General features: G+C 36.0%; 1 protein-coding gene and 1 long non-coding RNA gene across 4 annotated transcripts in view; one reads left to right on the forward strand and one right to left on the reverse strand.

The window, feature by feature from the left end:
• TMEM161B (transmembrane protein 161B) overlaps nt 1–210 on the reverse strand; it is a 71,871-nt gene extending 71,661 nt beyond the window's left edge. Inside the window, exon 1 of one of the 2 annotated variants that reach the window (XM_049649775.1) lies at nt 56–210. In XM_049649775.1, the coding sequence (XP_049505732.1) occupies nt 56–58 (3 nt within the window). In that variant the 5' untranslated portion in view covers nt 59–210. The remainder of the gene's footprint in view (nt 1–55) is intronic. The other variant, XM_049649774.1, reaches the window with a different exon arrangement.
• A 219-nt stretch (nt 211–429) lies between these two features.
• On the forward strand, nt 430–15,923 carry LOC125935816 (uncharacterized). Of its 2 annotated transcripts, none has more exons than XR_007461801.1 (3): nt 430–1,840; nt 14,554–14,665; nt 15,676–15,923. It is a non-coding gene; the product is annotated as an uncharacterized LOC125935816 (long non-coding RNA). The 2 variants fall into 2 exon arrangements; XR_007461802.1 differs by having other exon boundaries at nt 14,557–14,665.
• Nucleotides 15,924–26,776: the final 10,853 nt, after the last annotated feature.

A 26,776-nucleotide genomic window follows, 5' to 3' on the forward strand; every position in this document is an offset into this window, starting at 1 on the left:
CTCATGGCCCCTTCCTTCCCACTGTTGTTACTCCAGTCTTCAAACCAGGACTCACCATGGCGCCAAGGACAGGTCGTAGACCGGACGCCCTGGAATCCCCGGGACCGTCCTGGACCTTCCCTCCCCACCCTGCAGACGGGAGCCTCTTAAACAACGCGAGGGAGAGAGTTTTCCGGCTCTGGCGGAAGTTCTGCCCGCGCGGGACAGGAAGTCCCTCCCTTCCTTGAACGCCTGCGACCCCACGCCACGCAGAGGTGAGCATACGCAGGACGTCCTCTAATGCCACTTCCGTGGGTGCTAGGTTAGAGGCTGGGGGCGGTGCTGACCTTGAGAGTGCGCGGGGGGGAGGCGCAGGCGCAGCACAGGTAGGTGGGCGGGCGGGGGGTGTTGCTGCGATCGTGAGCTTCGGAGGTACGTTGGGTGGTTTGGGCCGGAGCGCATCCTCGCCCGGGGAGGCGATGGAGGCGCAGGTTGATGAACGGGGTGGGGACTGACCCCAGAGGATTTAGTGAGGGAGAAAAATCACAGGCCGTGGTCGTGCTGAGACAACAGTAATTGCCTGAACTCAGCCACGCGCTTTCTTTTACCTTCTCCTTTTCCAGGCTGCCCCTTCCTGGAGACTTTCCGGATCTCCACAGACCTGTTTGTCCCTCCGTCATCTCTTCTACCTGCTTTAGTGCGTCCAGCAGCGCTCCTCTTCCTCGGGGCAGTGGAATTTGATCCTCAGATGTTTCTTCACTATTCATATATACCAGTTGAAGCCAGAGGAACATCTACAAGAGCAGAGAAACCAGGAGGAGAATTCTGCCTATTTAATACATTCGAATGTGGACGGTCTCCTTTTATTTTAAAAAATATATATCATCAGCTGGGGAAAAAGTGAAACTCCCGTGTACCTCTTAATTTGTGTTTTTTTCCAAAATCTGTACCCAGCAACTCTGTGCCTTTTTTATTTGGCTGTAAGCCACGGTACTGGAGGCAGGCTTGAAGTGGATATACAGAGCACCTTTAAGCCAGAAATTAATCTCACAACTTGGGATCCTTGTTTAAGACGTGACTGTATCTACAATTTCACTTACAGGATCTCTTTTTGCCAGTATCTAGTTTTGTTGTAAAGCTGGTCTTGGGAGGTAAACTAGGAAGCGTAACAAGAAATTTAAGAAGGTTGGGCAGGCAGGAGTGGCTATACATGTACCTGGAGAGCATGATACCCAAGCTATAAATGGTCGAAAGACCATGGGAACCACTTCTGAGCCACCCAAAAGAAGCCTGCTTTATATGAAAAAGGGGCCTAGAGACAGAGTGTATGAGTTGTTTTTACTTTAAATTTTCTTTTTTTGGTGGGGGGGGGAAGGGGGATGAATAATGTGATAAAGATACGGGAATTTTAAGTACCAACATTGGAAGTAGCTGGAGGTGGGGTGGGGCTGAGAAATAGTTTGTGAAACAGACCGGCTGCTAACGGATCCAGAACTTCCCTGAGGGTTCCACCTCTGCTCTATAGGGACAAGGTTGTAAATAGACAAGCCCCAGGGCATCTGCAGATGATAAGTGTGGTAGAGAAGGATTGGAGTCGTTCTGCTTGTGTATCTGTGGGAAGCAGCTGCTATCCTTGAGGAAGAAAAGGTGGAGAAGGAAACTGGCTATCAGTCTGTCAGTAACAACACATCCTGTGAAGTCTTACTCTTTCATTTCTGACACTTTGGTTCTTACATCCGTCCTAAACCTGGCAGCCTCATTGAGGTTCACAGAGCATCTCCTCCTATGTGACAGTAAGACTGGAATTATTATCAGGATGGAATCTATTCCTGCCAGAGTAAAACCACGAGAGGAAATCACAGTCAGTATTCGTTATCTGCTTATCATTTTTAATAGATCATGGAGTTCTATGTTCCTTATTTGGTATTTGACAATTTGATAAATAACCCTTGATTAATATCCTTTAATATTCTAATTTCTTTTACAGTGTGAAAAATCTGTTATACGTAATGTTTTCTAAAGATTAAAATGCATACCATATATGTTTAAAGGCAGCATCTCCCTGTCTTTCTTATCCCACAAATAATTACAGTGTTTTGTATTGGTTACATGTGTTGAAGTAGAGGGATTTACCTATTTCCATTCTTTAAAATAGATGAGAGTCTTTGACAGATAAAAAGAAAGGGGAAAATTTTGAAAGGAAATAAAAGACGTGGATAAGGGAGATTAGGAAGAAATTCAGTACTCTTGGCAAGGGAATTAGTCTAATCTTTGATCCAAGTCTTGGTTGCTTATTGTTAAGGCTTATTTGTTTGTTTGTTTTATTAAAAGTTGCAATGTCCTGAGTGAGAACTGTTCTCAAATAACTTAAGAACAGCAGAAAAGTTACTTCCTCCTTCAACACCCACAATGACCTGGAACATTTTCAACCATTAAGACCTATCACTGTTTCAAAGACCAGCTCCATATTGTTCACAAAATGTTTTCCTGATTAGCTCCTCTTCTGAGAAATTAAAATTGCTTTTTCTTTGCTTTAATAAATAGGATTATTATGTTCTTTCTTACAAGGTGCCTTTGTAATTTCCCCCCAAATTACTATAGTATATTGTTTTCCTAATTAGACATAAATACCTAGAAAGCTGAGACCTTTTTGTGTTGATCACCTCCTTCCCCTTAAGAAATACCATTTAAATGAATGTTGTGGACAAAAATCACTTTAGTTACATTACTCTTAAAATGCTTTATGAACAAAAGTATTCGTGGTAGCAATACTTATAATGGTAAAAAATTAGAAACAGTAGTTAGCAATTAGAGATGAGTCAAATGCTATCATGTATACTTAGTGAAATATAGCTATTTTTTAAAAGTAGATTAGTCTTTCTAATGTTTATTTAATCTTTTTTCTTTTTTTTTTTTTTTTAGAGAAAGAGAGAGAGCAAGTGTGAGCGGGGGAGGGGCAGAGCCAGACACAGAATCTGAAGCAGGCGCCAGGCACTGAGCTGTCAGCATAGAGCCCAACGCAGGGCTCTACCTCACAAACTGGGAGATCATGATGTGAGCCAAAGTCGGAGGCTTAACCAACTGAGCCACCCAGGGTCCCCTAGACTAGTCTTTCTAATGGGAAGTGTTTCTTTCCCAAGTTAAAAGCAGGCTGCAAAATTATGACCAGTAAGATTCTTTGATGTGAAAAAGAAAATCCTAAACATAGAACAAAGAGTAAAAAAGTAACCAAACTATATCAATCACCATTCCTGGAATTACCCTTAAAACCTTTCTGTAAGGGGGTAATTTTTAAAATTTTACTTTCTTTTATTTAAGAATGGATGAAAAGGGCTTATTTCTTTCTCAAAAGTATGCTTTGTAACCTCCATGTAATTCTCATCTTCCTCATTTGGGAAAAACAAAACAACATGCTCTTCAGAAGTATACTGCAGGGCACCTGGGTGGCTCAGTCAGTTAAGCATCTGACTTCGGCTTAGGTCATGATCTCATGATTCATGAGTTCGAGCCCCGAGTTGGGCTGTGTGCTGACAGTTCACAGCCTAGAGTCTGCTTCAGATTTTGTGTCTCCCTCTCTCTGCCCTTGCCCCACTCACACTCTCTTTCTCTCATAGTCCCTACTATGAAATAATTTACATTTTAGTGATAATTGACCATAAGTAAGAATATAAGGTAGTTAACAGTGGTAGTCAGGAAATTAAAATAGATGACTATTTTAGATCACGTGAGGAAGGAAGGAAAGCTTCTAAGAAAATGCCACTTAAGCTCCTATTTGATGGGAAAATCCAGTTTTGCAAAAATTGAGGAAACCATGCTTGCAGCTAGGGCAATAATGCTAAACCTTAAGGCAGGAACTAATTTGGAATGTTTCAGGAATCAAAGAAGTCTACCTTTTTGGAGTATAGTGACTAAGAAAAGAATAAGTTTGGGGGGTATAAAAGGGTTAAATTGTATTAGCATTGAAAGCCAGGAAAGGGTTTGGATTTTATTCTGAGTATGATGGGAAAGGCATTTTACTCTGAGGAGTGGTATGAAAGAATAGATTTTTTAAATCTATTTTGATAATATTTTGTTAATTGAAGTGTTTAATCCATTTATGTGTAACATAGTTACAAATATGCTTGATTTGAATCTATTATGATATTATTCTTTATTTGTCCTATCCTATGTTGGTTTTGCCTTTTTTTGCATTCTTTCTGATTATTTTTTAATTATTCTGTTTCTCCTGCCCCATGAACTTGAGAGTTATATTTTCTTTTATTAGGTTGTATTATACCTCTTCCTGGATGATACAAGGACCTGAGAACACATCAGCTTTACTTACCACCCCACTTCATGTTATATACATTGTGTATACTTAATGTCCTAAATTCCTCAAGACAACATTTTTATACAGTTACTGTGCATTTATATTTACTCAAACATTTACTTTGTCTATGTGCTTTATGACTCCTTGAATTTCTGAGCTTCTGTCTGGGATCATATTTCTTCTTCCTGAAGAACATGCTTTAGTATTTCCTTTTGTAAATGTCTGCTGGTGATAAATTCAATTTTTGTATCCTTAAACCATTTATTTCACCTTCATTTTCAAAGAATATTTTCACTGAATTAACAGCTATTTTATCATTTTGAAGATATATTCCATTGCTTATGGCTCCCATAATTTTTTTTGAGAAATAATGTCAATTTTATTTTTGTCACTTTAAAAGTAATCTTTTTTCTCTGGCTGCTTTTAAGATGTTTGTCTTAAATTTGAAGCAGTTTGATTACGATGTAACTAAATGTTTTGGGTTTTGTTGGTTTTCTTTTTGAAGTTTGTAATGCTTCTTGAATCTGGGATATGATGTTCTTATTCTCTCTCGGAAAATTCTCAGCTTTTATCAGATACTGCTTCTCCCCCATCCTGTCCCCCTTCTCTCCCTCTGGCACTCAAATGTATAATAGATCATTTTATATTATCCTTTATGTATCCATTCATTTGTCTCTGATGGTTCATTCTAGATAATTCTTACCTTTCTTTGAGTTCATGGTTTTCTTTTGAAGTCTCTAATCTCCTGTCAAACATACCTGTTGAAGCATTTATTTCAGTTGTTACTTTTTTGGTTGTCATTTTGGTCATTTCTGTTTCTTTCTGTTTTATGGTTTCTAGTTATATGTCTAGTTATCTACCTCAATCGGATCTTTTATTTTCTCAAACACATTAAGCATAAATCATTTTAAAACCTGTGTCTAGTAATTTTGGGGTCTGCTATTATCTGAAGCTCCTTTGTTTTTTCTTGTGGTTGTTTACCAAATTATCTTATTTACCTATAGGTCTCTTACATTTTTTTTTTTTTTTAAGTTTAACGATTTATTTACTTAAGTAACCTGTACACCTAACCTGGGGCTTGAACTCAAAACTCAAGAACAAGAGTCTCATGCTCTTCCAATTGAGCCAGCCAGGCGCCCATCTCTTACATTTTTTTATTTTATATTACTTATGCTATTTTTTTATTTGTGTTTATTTTTATTTATAATATTTTGTTAAGTTATGTTGTTATTTTTGGATTGAATTCCAGAATTACTGTGTGAAGAAATTATACTTTTAGCCCTGAAATGATATTTTTTGCAGAAAGGATTTATGTCTCCTGGCAGGGGTTTTGAGCACTAGTAAGCTAAAATCACTTGAGTCAGTGATTGAGATGATTGGACTCTGAGCATATCTCCTTCTAGTTCATACTTTTCCCCAGGGTATAGACCTTTGATGTCTCAACTTGAAGCCTGTAGAGTTTACCAGAGCAGGCCATGAACTCCAATTTTTGTCTTTTTAACTCCATAATTTAGTCAGAAGTTCTGTTCGAGCTTCTTAGCCATCTTCTCTGGGATCAGCAGATATCCCAGGGGAAAAGCTGTCATTAATGCTTGATTCAACAACTCTTTTTTCTTCTGAATTTTCCACTGGATTTTTCCATTACTTCTCTAATGACTTCAGGTGTTTGTTTTCTATTTTGTCCAGCTTTTCTAGTTATTTTCACAAGAAGGGCTATTCTAAATTACCAAGTCCATCATTGCAGAAAAATAGAAATAAAAAATACTTTAAGTACACATGAACAATTTACAAAATGTAATCATAAAAAGTCTTTTAAATTTTCAAAGAATTGGTATTATTAGATAACAGTTTCTAATCACAGTATAATTAGTTTTATAGAAATTAATAGAAATTTAGGAAACATATTTGGAAAATAAATTCATTTCCATGTAAGATGAATCATTCAAATAAAGAACAAACAATAGAAAATGAAATGTAAAATAGAAAATACATATTCAGAACTGAACAATGACAGGAATACTGCATATCAACACTTACAGAATGCAGCTAAAACAGTACTTACAAGGAAATTGGTAATTTTAAATATTAAAGTAAAACTGAAAATTAGAGATCTAATAATCTGTCCTAAACCTGAGAGATTAGGGAAAGAATAATGGAAATAAAACTAATGAATTAAACAAAAAGCAAATACTCAATATAGAGAGGCAACAAAGTCAGAAGTTTCACCTTTTAATAATAATATTGACAAATCTTTGACAAGATTACCTAAGAAAGAAAGCAGACACAAAGAATATTAGAAACAAAAATGAGGACATTATGCTATAGAGATTGAGGAGATATCATGAACAATTTATTATAACAAGTGGGAAGATATAAGTGAAGTAGATATTTTCTAGAAAAATTAACTTCTCAAAAGTTATTCAAGAAGAAATAGAAAATATGAATGCTCTGATTACTATGTAAGAGATTGAATCAGTAGAAATTTTTCAAAAAAGAAAACATGTTGCCCAGAAAAAGCCTTTGAAAAAATTAACACAGACATGGATAAAACCTTTTGCCAAATTGGAGTTTTGCAGAATTTTTTAATTTTTTAGAATCCAAAGAAGACTTCAGGCTCCAAGCTGTCAGCACAGAGCCTAGAGCCCAACGTGGGGCTCGAATTCATGAGCCATGAGATCATGACCTGAGATGAAGTCAGACACTTAACCAACTGAGCCACTCAGGCACCCCAGAACTTCCTTAAGTCAATAAAACCTACAACATATATATTTAACAATGAAAATTTTTAAACAGTCCCTTAGAGTCAGGAATAAGTACCATATTAGAGATCCCAGCTAGCATTGTATGACAGTTAAAACAAATAAAAAATAAAAGATTGAAGAAACAATTTACAGATAAACTTTAAGAGTTTTACAATGATTCTGTATATAATATTAATATACAAAAGTGAACTGCATTTCTATCTAGCAGACATAAACTGTTAGAAATTATTTTTAAAAATACCATTTACCATATCATTTTGAAAATACAAGTTATATAGGAGTAAATTAAAATTATTTTTCCTTTAAGAGAAAAAAAATCACAAAAGATTACTGAAAGACATTAAAGAGTGTCTGATAAGAAAAAAATTACATGTTCAAGTATTTAGAGCCTAGAGTTAAGATGGCAAATCTCCCCTGCAAAGAAAGCAATTGCAATAAAAATCCCAGCTTAGTTTTTCCAGAAACTTGACAAGCTAATTCTGAAGTTTCTGTGAAAGAGCAAGGGATCATGAATTTCAAGATACTCCAGGAGCAAAAGATTTAAGATGGAGAGAGTTAACTTGTCGGACAGAATTGTAAGATTATACCAATTAGGTGTTCATAAAAGCCAAAAGGTAGAAACAACACAAATGTCTATCAGCTGACCAAAGGATAAACAAAATGTGGTATATCCATACAGCGTAATATTATTTGGCTATAAAAAAGAAATGAAGTAGTGATACCTGCTATAACAAGGATGAACATTGCAAATATGTTAAGTGAAAGAAGCCAGTCGCAAGAGACCACATTATATGATTCTATTCATATTACATTCTGCAATAGGAAATCTATACAGACAGTAGATTAGTAGTTGCTTAGGCATGGTGAGGTTTAGGGAGATGGGAGCACAAGGTAGTAAGAGCTAAAGGAAATGGGGTTTCTTTTTGAGGTAATGAAAATGTTCTAAAATTGACTATGGTGATAGTTGCACACATCTGTGAATATCCTAAAAAGCATCCCATCTTCTACTTTAAGTGGGTGAATTGTATGGTATGTGAATTATATCTCAATAAATCTGTTAAAGTTATAGTAATTAGGACAGTGTGATACTTCCTTAAGGATGGAAATAATGATTTATATTGGAACACAAGTCTAGAAATACATGCACTCTTATAAGGAATCTGGATTTAAGACAGATGGCATTGTGGGCCAGCAGGAAAAGCAAGATCAATTCAGTGAATGGTGCTGGATATCTATATGGAGGAAAATGAAATCGGAACTCCTTATTTAACACCAAACAGAAAAATCAGTTCAAGGTGAATTAAAATTTAAATGTGAAAGGAAAACCATTAAGCCTTCAGAAGATAAGATAGCAAGATTATCTTTATGATCTTATGGTAGGGAAATGCAGACTCAATAAAGAAAAAAGTTATATTCAAATGCATTAAAAAAAAAAAAACACCTCTGTTTAAAAGACACTATAAGCTCTTGGAGTAGCAGGTGATTTTAGTTAGGCACAGGAAATGTAGAAGATGAGCCTGGAATATTTTGTTTTGCAAGATAGCAAGTAAGCTCTCCTAGAATCATGTCAAATGGATTCAAGAGATAACTAAAAAGCATCCCACTGGCCAAAGATGGACAATTTGACTGTCAATAAGGACACATAGGATTACAGAAATTCTGAAATGCCCCTGAGCACAGGTTGGAACATATCAAATGCAATCGACTGGAACAGCAAATTATCAAACGTCTTTAAATTCACAAGTTCATGATGATAGCTAAACTAACAAAAAAACATCCACTTCGTCAACATTGGAGGATGCTCTCAAATCAATTCATCGTTCTGAAAACCAGTTAAAAAAAAAAAAAGCGTGTGTATAAAATTAATCAAGGATCTGTCCTGCCTTTTCTATGTGGATTGTACCACAGGTAACCAAATAGTAAGTGAGGTGAAGTTTCTCTATATACATATATTAATGAATGAAGAATGATAGAATTAGAAAATTGCCATTTTGAGTTTCCTTTTATTTAAAGTTTTTATTTATTCATTGTGTAAGAGAGAGAGAGGGAGAGAGAGCACAAGAAGGGGAGGGGCAGAGAGAGAGGGAGAGACCGAGAATCCCAAACAGGCTCCAAACTGTCAGTGTGGAGCTCATTGTGGGACTTGCATGACCTGAGCCGAAGTTGGATGGTTAACTGACTGAGCCCCCCAGACACCCATGAACTGTCGTCTTCTGAAGCCTTGACTGGTGATAGAAGACCCACTTCCAAGATGGCTCACTCACAGGGCTGCCTGAGTGTCCTCACAACATGGCACCTGGCTTTTCCCAGAGCATGTGATCCAAATCCAAATGATATATCATTATTTCTCCTATATTCTATAGGTGATGATCCCTGATGCAGTATTGGAGGGAACTAACATAATTTGGGCTCCGAAGATTCATTCTTCCAATATTCAAAATACACTCATCCTCTCCCAAAACTCCTGAAAACTTTCATCCTTTTACAGCATTCGCTCAAATCTTAGAAAAATAAATCAAGTTCAGGTGTGGATGAGGCTTTTCAGGTATACTTCCTCAAGCACAACTCCTTAAACGGAGTTCCTCTTGATCTGAGGACCTGTAAACTTGAGACACATACAGTGTCTGCCTCCACAACCTAATGTAAAATAGATAGGATAACCATTATAGATGTGTGTATTTAAAAGGGGGAAATGAGCATACAGGTTGACAGAAATCCTAAAATCCACCTGGGAACAGGTCAGCAGTTTCTTGATTAAGATTCACAGCCTGAGAGTAATTTTTCTGTGGATCTTCACTCTGCCTTCTGATCTCTTGGATCCACTTGCTAAGTTATCCTTCCTTTCCCATGTTTCTAGCTCTATAGTAGTTGTCTGCTTGCTTTCTGCCTGTAAAAAGTTGGATGTCCAAAAACCTCTTTTCATTTAGTATTCTCTTCCTTTCAGTCCAGGCTGGCAAATAGCCTGGTAATATAATTCCCCCTGAAAAGTCTCTTGTAGGGATGCCTGGGGGGCTCAGTTGGTTAAGCCTCTGACTCTTGATTTAGGCTCAGGTCATGATCTTTCAGCTTATGAGTTCAAGCCCTGCATTCAGGTCCCTGGCTGACAGCATGGAGCCTGCTTGGGACTCTCTCTCTCTGTCTCTGTCTCTGTCTCTCTCTCTCTCTGCCCCTCCCCCCCTCAAAATAAATGGATATTTTTTTAAGTCTCTTTATAAAAGTATATTTTGCTAATAATTCTCCTATAAACTCTGTGGGCATCCTGTGAATTTTAGTTGAGTTCATGCCATTAGACAAAGTGACACCCATAACTCTATATAAACCCTTCTCTACCTTGGGTTTTTGATATACCACACCCTTAAACTTAGAAGCCCTGTAATTTGATTGAGAAGTTCTGTGAGGCACATCCTTTGGGTCTGTATGAAATTACTCTGAGGTACCACATTAATATCTTTCTGACTTTCTGGCTTTACCCTCTACACCCTCAACTTCATATTTTCCTGTTAGTCCCTGGAATTGTTCTTTGTTCACAGCCATTTTCTACTTTTAACATCACTCATCACCTGGAGAGGCTGAGAATCCTCAAATCTGCAAGTTCTGTCCTTCCTCTCACTTACCTCCCCCGTCTCTCATTTTACAGTAAACAAAAGGAAACCAGGTGACATCTTTAACATTCTGGCTGGAAATCTCCAGTTCATTAGGCATATTTTTTACTTTGCATATAACTGTAGCCGGCAAACTTGCTAAACTTTCTGCCACTTTACTCCAATTTTAATAAGACTTTTCTAATCTGTTAAGACCTCATCTGCCACCTCCTCAAAGTTACCAAGCATCTATAAATAAATTTCTTCGAGACTTTTCAAACTTTCACTAACACTCTCCTCCAAGTTCTTCCACGTCCTGCCCACCACCGCTTCCAACGTCACTCTTCTGTTTTAGGTATTTGTTATGTCAGTACCTCATTTCCAGGTACAAAAATCTTTATTAATTTTCATTGCTTCATAAAAAAAATACCTCAAAACATAATATTAAAGCAACAAATATTTCTTATCTCATGTAGCATCTGAGGGTCAGAAATCCAGAAGCAACTTAGCAGAATGGTTCTAGCTCAGGGTGTCTTGTGAAGCAGCAATCAAGCTGTCAGCAGGGGCTACAATCATCTGATGGTTTACCTGGTGCTAGAGAATTCACTTCCAAGATGGCTTACTCTTGTGGCTTTTGACAAATTGCCTCAGTTCTTTTGCTTATTATTGCTTGTGCCTCACCACACCAAACAGCTGTCTGGTTTCCCCTAAAGCAAGTAATTCAAGACAGAGAGGCAGAGACTACCATGGCTTTAATGTCTCTTTTGAGCTAGCCTCAAAAGTGACATACCATCATACAGATATGTGACCAACAGGTTGTTCCCACATAAAACCAAGATACAGTGTGAGAGGGAATTATGCAAGGGTGTGCACACCAGGGAATGGGAGTCATTGCATGTTATTTTGGAGTCTACCTACCACAGAACTTTGCCTGGATCATGATTCAAACAAACTTAAAAAAAATTTTGTGGTAATTAGAAATTTGAATGCTTACTGAATATTTTATGATATTACGGAATTGAAAAGAATTTGGTATGTTCTAGTAGTATTTTTAAAGACATTTTATCTTTTAGAGATACATATTTAGAGATATAATATTTAGAGATATAATGATATAATGTGTGGGATATGCTTCAAAATAATGAGAAATGGGGAAAGTGGACAGTGGTATGAATGAAGCAAGATTGGTTATGAGTTGATAATAGTTGAAGCTGGATAATAGGTAAATGGATGCTTATTATTCTATTCTGCATACTCCTATATGTTTTAACATTTTCTATAATAAGCCAAAAAAACAAAAAACAAAAAACCAGACATCAGAAGGAGAGCAGAAGACAAGCCATAAACTGGGAGAAAATCTGTACAACCCATATTACTAACAAAAGGATTACTATTCAGATTGTATAAAGAACCAACACAACTTAGTTAAAAAATAATACTGTACACCACACCACACCGCCCCAAATAGGCAATTCATAGAACAGGAAACCTGAAGAGATGCTCAGACACAAGGAAATACAATTTCACACCTGCCACATAAGCAAAAATTTTAAAGTCTGACAATATCCCAGAACACTTATACATTGCTGGCTGGAGTATAAGTTGATATAATCAATTTGGAAAACAATTGGGCATTAACTAGTAAACTTGAAGATGTGTATCTTTTGTGGTCCAGGAGAGGTGTTCTAGGATATATGAGCAAGAAAATTCTTAACAGTATTATTTATAAAGTAAAAACTGGAAACAGTCCACCTGTCCATCAACAATAGAATGGTTAAATACATTGTGTAGATTCATTCAGTAGAATATAACAGTGGGAAAAAAATGCATTACAAATCCATAGACATGGAAGAATCTCTAACAATGTTGAGCAAAAAAGCAATTCACAAAACAATATTAAAGTAGGATTCCATTTCTATAAATTAAAGAACCAATAAAAGTAAACAATATATTGTTTAAGAGTACAAACACATGGCATAAATCTATAAATAAAGTGAATGATAACCACAAAATCAAAATAGTGATTTTTTTTCTAGCTGCAGAAGGAGGGATTGGGATAAGGAAGGGGCATACAAGAATAGTTTGATTTTACATTTTGGTTTAGCCAGAACAGACCTGGTTTACCTATTTTCTTGGTGTTATAATTAATAGCACTCTTACTCTCAAATGTGTTCTGGTTTAGATCATAAATTATATATTCATCCTTTCTAAAGCAACTTTTTCCCCTTTAATCTGGATGGAGGGCATATGGATCCTCATTATATCCTTCTTCCTAATGTCATACATGTATTTTATAAATATTCATTTGAAACTTGTCAATATTTAATAATATAATTTTAAATTTTAGCCAGTAACAACACAGTAAAAAAAAAAAACAACAATACCTGTATACAGGATAAATATAAATAGGATTTGAATGAAACCTTATTATCTGGATGGATATGGAGATAAAGAACATACTGTGTGCCTGGCATCATGTTAAGGGCTTTGTAGATATCACTTCATTTTCATAACAAGACTTTTAGGTAAGTATTACCTCTATCTTACACATGAAGAGTCTGAGGCAAAAAAAAAGTATATCTAACTTAGCCAAATTTATACTGTAAGTCACAGCAAAATTTGAACCCAAGCAATTTGATACCAAACTACACGTTATTAACCACAATGCCAGAGTCCATAACAGATATTCTTAACCTTTTTTGTGCCATGGATCCCTTTGGCAGTCTGGTGAAGCCTATAAAGCCCTTTTTAGAATCATGTTTTTAAACATATCATATATGGGGTGCCTGGGTTGCTCGGTCGGTTAAGCGTCTGACTTCGGCTCAGGTCATGATCTCACGGTCTGTGAGTTCGAGCCCCGTGTCAGGCTCTGTGCTGACAGCTCGGAGCCTGGATCCTGTTTCAGATTCTGTGTCTCCCTCTCTCTCTGCCCCTCCCCTGTTCATGCTCTGTCTCTGTCTCAAAAATAAATAAATGTTAAAAAAAATTTTTTTAAAACATAATATATGCATACAATCATTAATGAAATAAATTATACAAAAATACACTAATCAAGATATTCAACAAAAGTGTACTGTACATGTACTTCTTTATTAATGCACCTAAGAACAAATCCTAGCAGAGGGTCTAATAATGTCTGTAATTTAAAAGAAGTGAACACCGAAAAAAAAAAATAATAATAATAGTAATAATAAAAATAGGAAACACCAATAGTATCTTGAGATTTCTACTACAGTATGCAACTATAACTATCCTATCTGACTATAGTAACATGATAGGAAAATATCTGTGATTTTATTGGTGAAAAAGCCACCATTGCTTCTAATAACACTATGGTTTATTGCCTATGTTACAATTGGAAGAAATTCTAAATTTCACTTAAAGGTTAGCAAAACTTAAGGTATACTATTTTTTCATTGAAATCACAGCACTCTGTGTTATGACTTTAGTTCATAGACTTCCTGACATATATTTTACTGCAGAAAGTTCATATTCTTCACCCCACCTCCCACTTTCTGGTTTGGGATTACATGAAAAATAAGATACACAAAGCATTAGTTTATTAGAAATAAAAATATATATGTATACATTTCTCCATGTGGTGAACTTGAGCGGGGGATTAGAAACAGGAATGTGTTAGAATAATCAGGTGTATATGGGGAGCTTGGAACTGCTTTAGAATGTTTTATTTCAGAGGTTTAAAACTGGTTCCAAATATGTACTGCCACATGTAATTATTTATAAAAGAATTCATTATTGATACCTCAGTGCCCTACAGTATACTATTTGTCAATACCTGTAGCAGTGCACCAATCAAAAAAGAAAGTTTAAATAACTGGATACCTTTTAAAAGTTTCATTGAGCTAAAAGCAAAACATCTGACAAGTTTTTGATTTGCCTTTCTCATGATTTGATGTCCCAGCAGAGCAACTGGGGAACCTAATTCTGACCAACAAGGAGGAATTGCCTGGCTAATTGGAAGTGACAGAAACCTTGGGAGAAAGCAACCACATACCAAGGATAATTATAAGAAGGTAACATGGGCCCAAAAGAATAGTGTCAAGGAAACTGAAGCCCCCAAATGAGGTGAGACTTGCAAAAAAATGCTAAGAAAGGACAAAGAATGGGCTTTTTAAAATTCTGTTCAGAGCCAAAAGATGATCAAGGAAGGGAAAAGCCCACTTGCAGCTTCTGGTGTAAGGTTACAGCTGACAGAAAGCAGAACTCCCTAATAATATTTTGTTTCATTCTTTACAAAGGAAACATGAGAAGTAGGTGGACATAGTAGAAAGAATTATGTGTGTTTGTGGGGTCAGACAAATCTGAGTTTAATTCTCTGTTTCAACACTTTGTAGTTATGTGACCCTGGGTCTCCTTTTCCCCCTTTTCCCCTCCATTTTCTGTAAAATGGAGACAACCATATCTTTTTCATAGCATTATTCTGAATAATGGAAGTAACACATTCAAAACACAACTAAGCTAGGCTTAGAGCAGTGACAATAAATAGCAACTTATTAATATTATTCACCTATTTGAAACATGGACAAATATCTGCCTTAAGGGTAAGAAGTAGAAGTCTAAAACCTCGAATGATTTGCTTTTTGACTTGGTGATACTCCCTCCCATTAGTGCCCAGGGAAGGGGGAATCCCAAAAGAAAGCAACTGAAACAAAGGAATAGATTGAATTTTCCAAAGAAGTGCTTAAAGTGAAGACATAAGTCTTAAAAGCTAAGGTGATAAAAAAAAAAAACAAAAACAAAAACAAAAAAAACAGGCCTCTTGAATTTCTTCAAAGCTTCAAGAGGTACAGCTTGAAAGACAAAGGGGAAAAAAATGTATCCTTAAGCAAGATATAGTAGGTTGAATGGTGGCACCCAAAAAGATGTCCACGTCGTACATCTGTGGAAGCTGTGAATGTTACCTTCTTTGGGAAAAGGGACTTTTGCAGACATAACTAAGTTAAAGATCTTGAGATGAGGAGGTAAATCACCCTGGATTATCTGCCCGGCCATAAGTTCAATGACAAGTATCCTTATGTGACAGACAGAGGAGAAGACACAGAGAAGAGGTGGCCATGTGACCACGGAGGCTAAGGTTGGAGTAATGTGGCCACAAGTGAAGGAATGGTGACAGCCAGCAGAAGCTAGAAGAAGCAAAAACCAGGTTTTATCCTAGATCCTTCAGTAGAAGTACAGCCCTGCTAACATCTTGACTTCAGACTTCTGGCCTCGGAACTATAAAATAATAAATTTCGGTTGTTTTAAGTCACCAGTCTGTGGCAGTTTGTTATGGCAGCCCTACAAAGCTACTGCACAGAGTTTAAAGAGAATCTAGTAATGTCCCTAGTAGATTAGGTTTTGCTGGGGTGGAAGGAATGGGTGGGGCTGGGGAGGTGGTTGTGAAATGGATAGTGGAGGGTAGAGAAAGTCTGAGGGACTCTGTGGAGGTAATATGTGAACCACACTGGAGTTAGCAAAATACTGACCATACAGTCTCTGCTTGGACAGAGATTGTCAGAAATTCAGAGACCTGACAGGGTTACCCCATGCATTGCCAGAACCAGGAAGCCAAGCCAATATTCAGCGTTTCCCCAAAGAGTATTTCATGTCATCTGAGAGAGCTTCTGTTTGATTGACAAATGTTTTTTTTACTACCCCACCTCTTGCAGTAGTAATCGCTGTAGTAATAGCTGTCCTTATGCCAATATTTTACTCAATCCTGTCTAAACTTCCCTAGGAAAAAGTATTTTTTAGATATTACCTGGAAGTCACAAACTTTCATAAATAGAAAGGATTATGGACAAGTAAATAGTTTCCAGTGATAAATAATGGTGATCCAATCACTTGGAAACATTTCCTTCAATCTTGTCTTGACCCGGACTTTATTCATTCAACTTAGAGTCCCTCACATCTCTAATTATCTGCCAGGACCACACTGACCTAGGGAAGAATCTAAAAGGTTTTGCTACAAAAATGCTCTGTAAATATCTATAAAAGAAAGCAGTAATCAACCAAATATAGTGTGGGTTTACAAATCAGAATTCATTTGTCTAATTGTATTTTTTTCCGAGGGTTACTAGACTAGTACACCAATAAAATATACAGTAGACAATATTTATCTGTGCCCAACAGGCATTACTGACATTTTTTGTCTATACTTACGAGTAACTGGGGCCAGGGGTAGGGGAGTGGGAGGAGCTACATGATAGTACCTTCAGGGAATGACTTAACACCCGAAGGGTACTGAATTCTAGATGGCAGTCAGCATCTCCAGAGGTTTTTTAGTATAGAATCGCAAACCCTATCTGGGTCAACACTGCATTTCATTGACTTGAGAGAGGATACAGAACACATATTTATCAAGTTTTTACCCAGTTTAAAGTTGGAAAGGGTAGAATATTTTGCAAGCCTTTGAACAGCTTAATGTTGACTCTGGGCTAAATTCTAGATAGTCATGATTAGAATTTATAAAATTTGGGAAGTCTGTAACCATGCATGCAGAATCTAACAAACTAGTAGGGATTTTTAAGTTTATTCCCTCATTTAGATGTCACAAATTTACGGAACATTTACTTTGTATAAAACTCTATATTAGGCTTTCGAAAGATGATTAAAGTATTGCCCTTGGATTGCAGCAGTTTAAAATCTGTTGACTGAAACAGACTTATAAAGAGATAAACTGTATTATAACATAAGTGTTCATTGTAAAGCCTTATATTTGGTAAAAATTCTTTAAAAATTAACTACATATAGTAGCGGGATGGACAGACCCTAATGTGTGTGTAAAACACCTTTAGGAGTTTAATAAACTGGAAAGAAAATAGTTTTCAAGAATATGATCATGGGCTGATATTCTTATTCTAGCTCACACAAATTGATTTTCTAAAACTTAACAAGGTCTTAAACACCCTAAGGAGGGAATACAAATCGCCAATAAAGATATAAAAACATGTTTTAAAAATGCATTCATTCTCAATTACAAGCCAATCAAGACAACAAATTTAAAGAAAATCAATAAATAATAGTATTCCATGTATGCAGAGATGTGGTGAAATGGAATACCATTGGAATAAACATGAAATGGTAATTTTTTTGAAAGTTATTTTTTTAATTAATTTTTTTTTTACATTTATTTATTTTTGAGAGACAGAAAGACAGAGCACAAGTGGGGGAGGGGCAGAGAGAGAATGAGACACAGAATCCGAAGCAGGCTCCAGGCTCTGAGCTGTCAGCACAGAACCCGATACAGGGCTCCAACCTATGAACTGTGAGTTCATGACCTGAGCTGAAGTTGGATGCCCAACCGACTGAGCCACCCAGGTACCCCTGGAAAGTCATTATATATAAGTCACACTATACTATGTAGCTATTTTTTTCTAGGAAACTGCTTTAAGAAATAATCTAAAATATATCCATAAAGTACACATAAGGAAGTCCATAACAGATTATTTATATCAGCAAAAAAATTAAGATTAAATGATTTAAAAGATATGTATGGCCTATATGATGGGATGTCATAATCATAATCAATATTATGTGTCTTAAAAATAGGATGTGTGCAATATATTTATTATATTATATTATTATATTAGAAGGCTAATATAACTAGAAGGCTAACGATCATGACTTCTCACTGTAAGCCATCTTGGATGTTTTGAATTTGTGCCATGTGCATATAAAACATACCCCAAAAATGCAATTTTAAAAATAAAGTATTCAGCTTAAATTTTTAAAATAGTCACACTATGTGAAAGGCAAGGAAATTTCATTATCTCCTACAGTGAATATGTATAATTGGAAAATGTATACACTCTGGCTGTGTTACTAGAAATATTTTGTACAGTATTTTGCCCTGTAAGAAATCTAGAACCCGTTTTAATACAAGCAAGAAGAATGATAAAGGAGCTCATCTAAGACATGGTTAGAGGAAAATGTAAATGTTTAGCCTAGAGAGCATGATGGCTGTCTTCAAATATGTGAAGTACTGTCATGTGGAAAGGGACCACATTTCTTCAGGAAAGTCTCAGAGGATGAAACCAGATCCATTGGCAGGAGCTGTAGTAAGCCATTTTAGCTCAATGTCAAAACACTTACAGACTTGTTCACTTGTTTATAGGCCATTTCAGCCCAATGTCAAGAAACACTTCGTAACAGAACTGGGTAAAAAAAAAAAAAAAAGAGTGAATTCCCAGTCACTTGAAGGATTCAAGCATAAATTGTCACCTACTTGACTGGACATTATAGAAGAGATTCGAGCAACAGAAGTGTGGTTTTTGTATGATTCCTGCTGTGTGAGAAATCATTTAACCTCTCTGAGACTCTATTCTCTGTAAAATGGAGAAGTTTGACTAAATTACCTCCAGTTCCTTTTGAGTTTTAAATTGTTTTGATTCTGCATTGGTGTAATTACATCTGTCTGTCTTTTCCAGATTTACATAATATCAGCCTTTTATCACTTGAAATACATAGCTATACTTGTGAGAATTAATTGAATATTTGTAAAATTGCAAAACACTATGTAAGTGTAAAGCATTACAGTCCAACATCATTGGCCGTTAGGAAAATGCAAATTAACCCCACAATGACATACCACCACACACTTGTTAGAATGGCTAACTAACATTAAAAATATTTATGATACCAAGTACTGCCAAGATATGGAGCAACTGTATCTCTCGTTCTTTGTTGGTGGGAATGTTAAATGATATAGCTACTCTAGAAAACAGTTTGGCAGTTTCTTCTGAAGTTAAACATAAACTTACCATAATACCCAGCAATCCAACTACTGGATATTTACTCTAGAGAAATGAACATTTAAATTTGTACAAAAATCTGTGTCCAGATTTTTTTACAGTTTATTTATTTTGAGAGAGAGGAAGAGAATGCAAGCTGGAGAGGGGCAGAGAGAGAGGGAGAGAATCCTAAGCAGGCCCCATGCTGTTAGCATAGAGCCCCACCTGGGGCTCAATATCATGAACTGTGAGACCATGACCTGAGCTGAGATCAAGAGTTGGAGGTCTGAATGAGCCATCTAGGTGCCACTGTGTATAGATTTTCATTAAATCTTTATGACAGCCAACTGGAGACCACCCAATGGGTGAATGAGTAAACTGTGGTACATTCATATCATGGAATACTACTCAGCAATAAAAAAGGAACAAACTATTAACATACACACAAAAACTTATATGGGTCTCAAGGCCATTATACTGACTGAAAAAAAGCCAGTATCAAAAGGTTACATATGATACAATTCCATTTCTATAACAGCCTCAAAATAGCAAAATTATAGTGATGGAGAACACATCAGTTGGGCCAGTGGTTAGAGTTAGAGGGAAGGTGTGACTATAAAGGGGTAGCAGGAGGGAGTTACTTCGGAGTAATGGAATAGTTTTATATCCTAATTGTAATGAACACTACATTAATCTCTGATATGTGGTAAATTTTATAGAACTAAACAAACACACAGAAATTTATGTTTTTCTTCGAGTTTCTGGAAAGCAAGGAAATATGTATCTATATTCAATTTTTGTTTTCATTGACTTTTTTTATGTTTAGCTCTGAACTGTCTTGTAATCAATAATGTGAAATGTTTCTCATATGAAACATTTTTTCTTGTTGAAGAATGGTATAGAAAGAAGGGTGTGAGGTATACTTACTTGATGGTAATTTTACTCCTTTTCTTTAGAGGTGTAAATGGTCAAATGTGAAATAAATTCAGGCACATCGCATTTTTATTTATATTTTGTTCTTGTTTTTAAATTTTACATCACATTTTCACGGAAGCCTCTGGAAGAGATTTTTACATAAATTTTCACAGCTCACTCAATTGTGATCTGTTTTTTACTATTTATCTTATGACTGAAGAGACTACCCATGTCTTGTCAGGTTCTACTTTAGCTGTTGATTGTCTTTGTTTATAGTTAACTAAACTTACTATTGTTCAAATTTCATGATAAACACAAGAGCTTAAAATTAATTCCAGTGCTAGCATAAGATCTATACAGAGAGTTTGTTTCAAGAGTGAAATGTCTTATAAGATGACCCTTATGGATACTAAAATATTAGCCTCTCTTAGTGTCTGAGACTGTCCTTGTGACTGACATTACCAACGTTTACCAATATTTTCAATTCTCTTCCTTTTCCTGGATATGTAAATGGTTATATGCATTTCTTAGTTCTACAAATTAGATGGGGTCCTGTTACTAGGTCTAAAGATAGACAATGGCCAGAGGCATTGTGTCACTTCCAGTGCACTATTCACCATGCTGTCCTTCCTGGAACAAAGAATCCTGAAGCAGCACGATGAAATGGAGATACCAAAAAAAACAAAGTGGGTCTTGAGTGTTGAGACACCACATGAAGGGCTGCCCTGGAGAAGTTCCTGGACTTTTAGTAGATTTGCCTGAATAAGAACTTTTATGTGTAAGACTCTAAGATTTTGTTACAGCATATTACTGCAGCATCACCTAACCTGTCATGACAAATAGAATCTGTATACTAACTTTGCCTGTGTTCAAGGTTTTCAAAAAACAGGGGCACCTGGCTGGCTCAGTTGGTTAAGCACAGTTGGTGGGATGGAGTTCCGCACCAGGCTCTGTGCTGACAGCTCAGAGCTGCTTGGGATTCTCTCTCTCCCTCTCTCTGCCCCTCCGGTGCACGCTCTCTCTCTCTCAAAATACATATAGAAACTTTTTAAAAAGTATTGAAAAAAATTTTTTAAATAAAAGTTTTCAAAAGCAAAACAAAAACTTTACATGTCCTTTCATGCTTTCTATTCACCAGATAAATAGCTGAATATGTTGCCAGCTTTTCCAATAAGAATATATTTAGGCAGCACCTGGTTAAGCATCCAACTTTTGGTTTCAGTTCAGGTCATGATCTCAGGGTTGGTGGGATCGAGCACCTCTTCCCCACCAACTTGGGATTCTCTCTCTCCCTCTTTCTCTGCCTCTCCCCCAATCATGCTCTCTCATGCTCTCTCTCTCAAAATAAATAAACTTAAAAATAGATATATTTAATACGATAAACATTTCATTTAATAATTTATTCTGTTAGTCTCTGCCACCAACTTAAGATCTCAAATGTCTAATCTTTTAATTATATATATATATATATATATATATATATATATATATAAAAGTTAAACCTTGTGTTAATAATTATCAGTGAATAAAAAAGGATACATTTGTTAATGGAGTCTTTTAATCCACTAAGTAACAATTGATGTTTCTAGTTATGTGCCCTGGAAAGCAGAACCTGAGACAGAGATTTGCATTTCAGGAAAACTTATTAGGGAATTTTAATGCAGGTAAAATGCCGGATTGGGTAGAGAGAGAATTTGGGCTGTGATAGAGTTATAACAAAGCCTAAGCCAACCTTCTGGATGGCTCTGAAGCCAGGGTGGCCCTTCAGAGGTATTCCAAGTTGAGGTAGGGAGCCGGGCATATTTATACTCATCAATAACCAGTCATTAGATAAAGACTGCCCCCAGCGAGTGCATGCGACCTTGGACAGGCAGTTCCTGCATAAAGCTCACACCTTGAGAGCTGTGAGCCAACAGCATTCCCAGCAGTTGGAGAAACAAGATCTTTAGCTCTGAAGAGGAATCTGGTATCAGTGGAATCTGCCTCAGTGTCCAGGACATGATAATCATAGAAGAATGAATCTATCTGAAATTTTTAGATGATGATGATATTCATCATCATCATCATCATCACCATGACATTTACTGACAGCTTTACCATGTGCCAGGCACTTGTCCTAAGTGTTTGAAATTATTAACTCACATAATTCTCAAAATGACTCTATAATACAGATTTAAATGATTAATCTTTGAAAATAAAAATCAACATAAGTGCTTTTTATTATATACCCCACTGCAGAAATGCTTTGCTAATGAGCATTTAGTAATTCCCACCATAAGTTAGTGTATCCCGTATGGGGAGCCCCATTAGTGACTGCTTCGGATTCTGTGTCTCCCTCTCTCTCTGCCCTCCGCTGCTCACACTCTGTCTCTCTCTCTCTCTCTCAAAAATAAATACATGTTAAATTAAAAAAAAAAAAAGAATGAAAGTGACACCAAGACAAAATAGGACGGTCATTCCCCTGTCATGCCAAGACTATGAGAGCAACTTCACTTCCATAATATCTTGGTCATTTTTTTCTGACCATAATCATGTTAAATTTATAACTTCCTTATAGAGTGATTAGTACATACAGAGCCCCTGAAGGGTAATACAAAACGTTAAGTTTTCTGTCTTTAAGGAGCTATCCAAATGATGTCTCTGCTAGTAACATCAATGCAAAACCATTTACCTGTTAAGCTGAATATGATAGATTGAGAATCCCTTCATTAATAAGTGAGGAAACACAGGCCCCTTTGATTTATAATAAGGAACTAAAGAGCATACAGAAAGTAAAGGTAGGACGAATAAATAAGAAAGGAGGGAATACAGATTTATACACTTAACTATTATTATGTGCTCGATATTGGTGGTTGAACTACAAAGGAAAAGTTATCACCTTATGATGAGTAAAGGGATTTTGTGGCATGATAAGAACTTGCTAGTGAGAGTAGGGGAAATAGAAATGATAGGAGCAGAGGAGTCACATGGATTTACACCTTACCAGCAATGTACAAGAGTTGTGGTATCTGATTTTTGAAATCTGATTTTGAAAGCTTTCATATATACTGGTAACTGATTATGGTTTTAATTTGTATTTCCCTCATAAAGAATGATATTGAATCCTTCTTCATCTGCTTGTTGACCATTTAGATATCTACATTTTTGAAGTGGCTATTCAAGTCTTACCCATTTTTTAAAACATTGAGTTGTCTTTTTTTTAAATTTATAATAGTGATTTATACATTTTGGATGTAAGTCCTTTGTCAATAGTTGTTTTAGGTTTTTCTTCCACTCAGTGGATTGTTTTCTGATGCTATTAAAGGTGTCTTTTGATAAACAAAAGATCTTAATTTTTTCCCTTCTTTTATTGAAGTTCCTATTTTCAATCACAGAATAATAAAGAAAAGTGAGGACCCACATGCCATTGTCTATATTGGACAAATTTCACATTTTGCCATGCTTGCTTTATCTTATATTTACTGAAACATTTTAAAATTAATTAGATATAGTTCACTCCTTAAAACTTCAGCATGTATCTTTAAAACTAAGTACATTCTTTAATAGTTCATCTATACTCAAACACCCATAATTGTCCCAATTGTCTTTTAAAGAGATTTTTTCCCCAAAGCCACGTCCTTTCCAAAAGGACCACAAATTACACTTAGTAGTTCTTATAGGTAGGGCCTCTGCAAATGCCAGAACTACGGACCTTCCAGGGCAGCAATCTCCCTACCCTTTTATTAAGATAGGTTTATTTACCAAAAGATCTTAATTTTAATGAAGTCTATTTTATTAGTCTCTTCCTCCATAGTTAGTGCTTTTTGCGTTTAAGAAAACATTGGCTACCTTAAAGGTATGAAGCTATTCTCTTACGTTTTCTTTTAGAAGTTTCTTTGTTTTACTCTTCACATTAGATCTTTATCCATTTTAAGTTAATTTTATATATAGTGTGAGGAAGGGGTCAGGGTTCTTTTTTTCATATAGAACTCCTTTTGATCCAGAATCATTTAATTAAAAAATCACCCTCTCCTCCCCTGACTTGAACCTTTGCCATAAATCACATAATTGCATATGGGTGATGACCTCTCCCAAATATTCTATTTAACCTATTAATTATTTGAGTAAGCATTACAATTATTCAATTGGTAAACAATTTTTCAACTGGTAAAAAAAAAACAAATTAAAAAAAAGATGAGACTAAGTTCAAAAGGGCCCCAAAAAGCATATGGTGAAGAGTGGAAGTAAATGGACCTTCTACCCTGTTCATCAGTACCCCATTTCGTTCTCCAGAAGCAGTCATAGTGTCAGTGCCAGATATACCAAACATATCTACTTAATTTCTACAGTCCTGAAAAAGGAAATCCTTTTATCCCAAAGTCTACCCCCTGATTCTAATGTAATGACTTTCCTATGTGATTCTAGAATTAAGTTCCTAGGTGATTCTGATAGAAGTGTATTCCAATATAATTCAAAGCCCATTTTCCTTACTCTTTTCAAAAGTATATAGCTAGATTTTTGAAAGCCCAAGAGACGTGGGTTTTATTTAATAAGGAGGATTTAACTTATTTATATTTATTGTGATTATATTTCTTCCTGCCATTTTATTTTATATTATTTACTTTTTTTTTCTTTCTTACCTTCTGTGGAATTAGTCAAGCTTGCATTCTTGTTTTAGTGGCTTAGAAATTATGTATCTTACTGTATTCTGCTTTTAGACATTTAAATTTTAACTTCCATTATAAATATGTATGTATATGTATGTGTGTATATATATATGTATATATATATATATATATATATTTCTTCTTTTTCGCTTAAAGTATAGAATTAAGGGGCATCTGTATCCTGCCCTTGATCAATTTCACGTCTTTCTTCCCTAGTTTCTCCTACAACTTAAACAGGGAAGATCTAATTTTTGTACAGTCTGAAGCTTATACAACTTTGGGGTTTCTCTTTAAAACAATTTGAAATTCAAAAATTAAAAGTTGGATAAAAAGTGAATATTTAGAATGAGAAAAAGAAATCAGAACAAATTGTAAAATTTTACAAATTTATACATCTTTAAACTTTTTTTTTTTTTTTAAGGAGATCTCTATACTCAATGTGGGGCTCAAACTCACAACCCTGAGATCAAAAGTCACCTGCTCTACAGACTTAGACAGCCAGGCACCCCACAAGTTTATAAATCTTAAATAAAGATAGGTTCACAAATGTAAAATAATTCAGAAAAAATAATATATTATTTTTATTAATTGTTTGGAATTTCTCTTTTTTTAAATGTTTATTTATTTACTTTTGAGACAGAGAGAGAAAGAGAGAGCATGCACAAGTGGAGGAGGGGCAGAGAGAGAGGGAGGCACAGAAGCCAAAGCAGGCTCCAGGCTCTGAGCTGGCAGCACAGAGCCTGACACCGAGTCAGGCTGAACCCATGAACCCTGAGATCATGACGTGAGTGGAAGCTGGATGCTTAACCAACTGAACCACCCAGGTGCCCCATTTGCCTGGAATTTCTATAGTACTTTTTACTCTTCATTTACTTTCTTTAAAATTTTGCATTTCTTTTTTTATTATTATTATTTTGATTTTGAGCGAGAGATAGAGAGCAAGTGGGGGAAGGGCCGAGAGGGAGACAGAATCCCAAACAGGCTTCAAACTGTAAGTGCAGAGCCGGATGCAAAGCTCTATCTAACCCATGAACCTTGAGACCATGACCTGAGCCAAAATCAAGAGTCGGATGCTTAATCGACCGAGCCACCCAAGCATCCCTATAATTTCAATTTCTGATTATTGGAAGACTAATCTACAAACTGTCTTCTAGCTGTGTATATATCAACCTTATTCATCTTCCACCACCTCATGCTATCTATATAACCTCTAGCGCTAGGTAGATGAGACACTCACATCACAACTCCAGGCTCCACAGTTTTCCTGGATGAGTCAGCACAGTGAGAAGGAGAATTCCTAAGGCTTTTCCTACATGAGGGAGTGTTGGTAAGAAAAGTTAACTTCACAAATTGACTATGAACCACCCAAATATATTCCCCTAAATACAAATTAAATGATTTCCTCAATTCAATTGCCCCCTCACCAGTTCCCAAAAGTACCCATGACTATCCAATTCCCCCTGTCTTGAGAAGTATAACAGAGAATACAGAGAGAAAATAAAGTGGTCAAATGATTACTTAAATAATTTTAAAATGTTCCACTGTTTTATATTTTTTTATTTAATTTTTTTTAATGTTTATTTATTTTTGAGACAGAGAGAGATAGAGCATGAACGGGGAAAGGTCAGAGAGAGAGGGAGACACAGAATCTGAAATAGGCTCCAGGTTCTGAGCTGTCAGCACAGCACCTGTCGCGGGGCTCAAACCCACGAACTGCGAGATCGTGACCTGAGCTGAAGTCGGACGCTTAGCCAACTGAGCCATCCAGGCACCCCTCCACTATTTTATATTTTAAGGAAGTCTCTTAAAAATGATATATATATATATATATATATATATATATATATATATA

This window comes from Panthera uncia, assembly GCF_023721935.1.
Source record: "Panthera uncia isolate 11264 chromosome A1 unlocalized genomic scaffold, Puncia_PCG_1.0 HiC_scaffold_17, whole genome shotgun sequence".
NCBI lineage: Eukaryota > Metazoa > Chordata > Mammalia > Carnivora > Felidae > Panthera > Panthera uncia.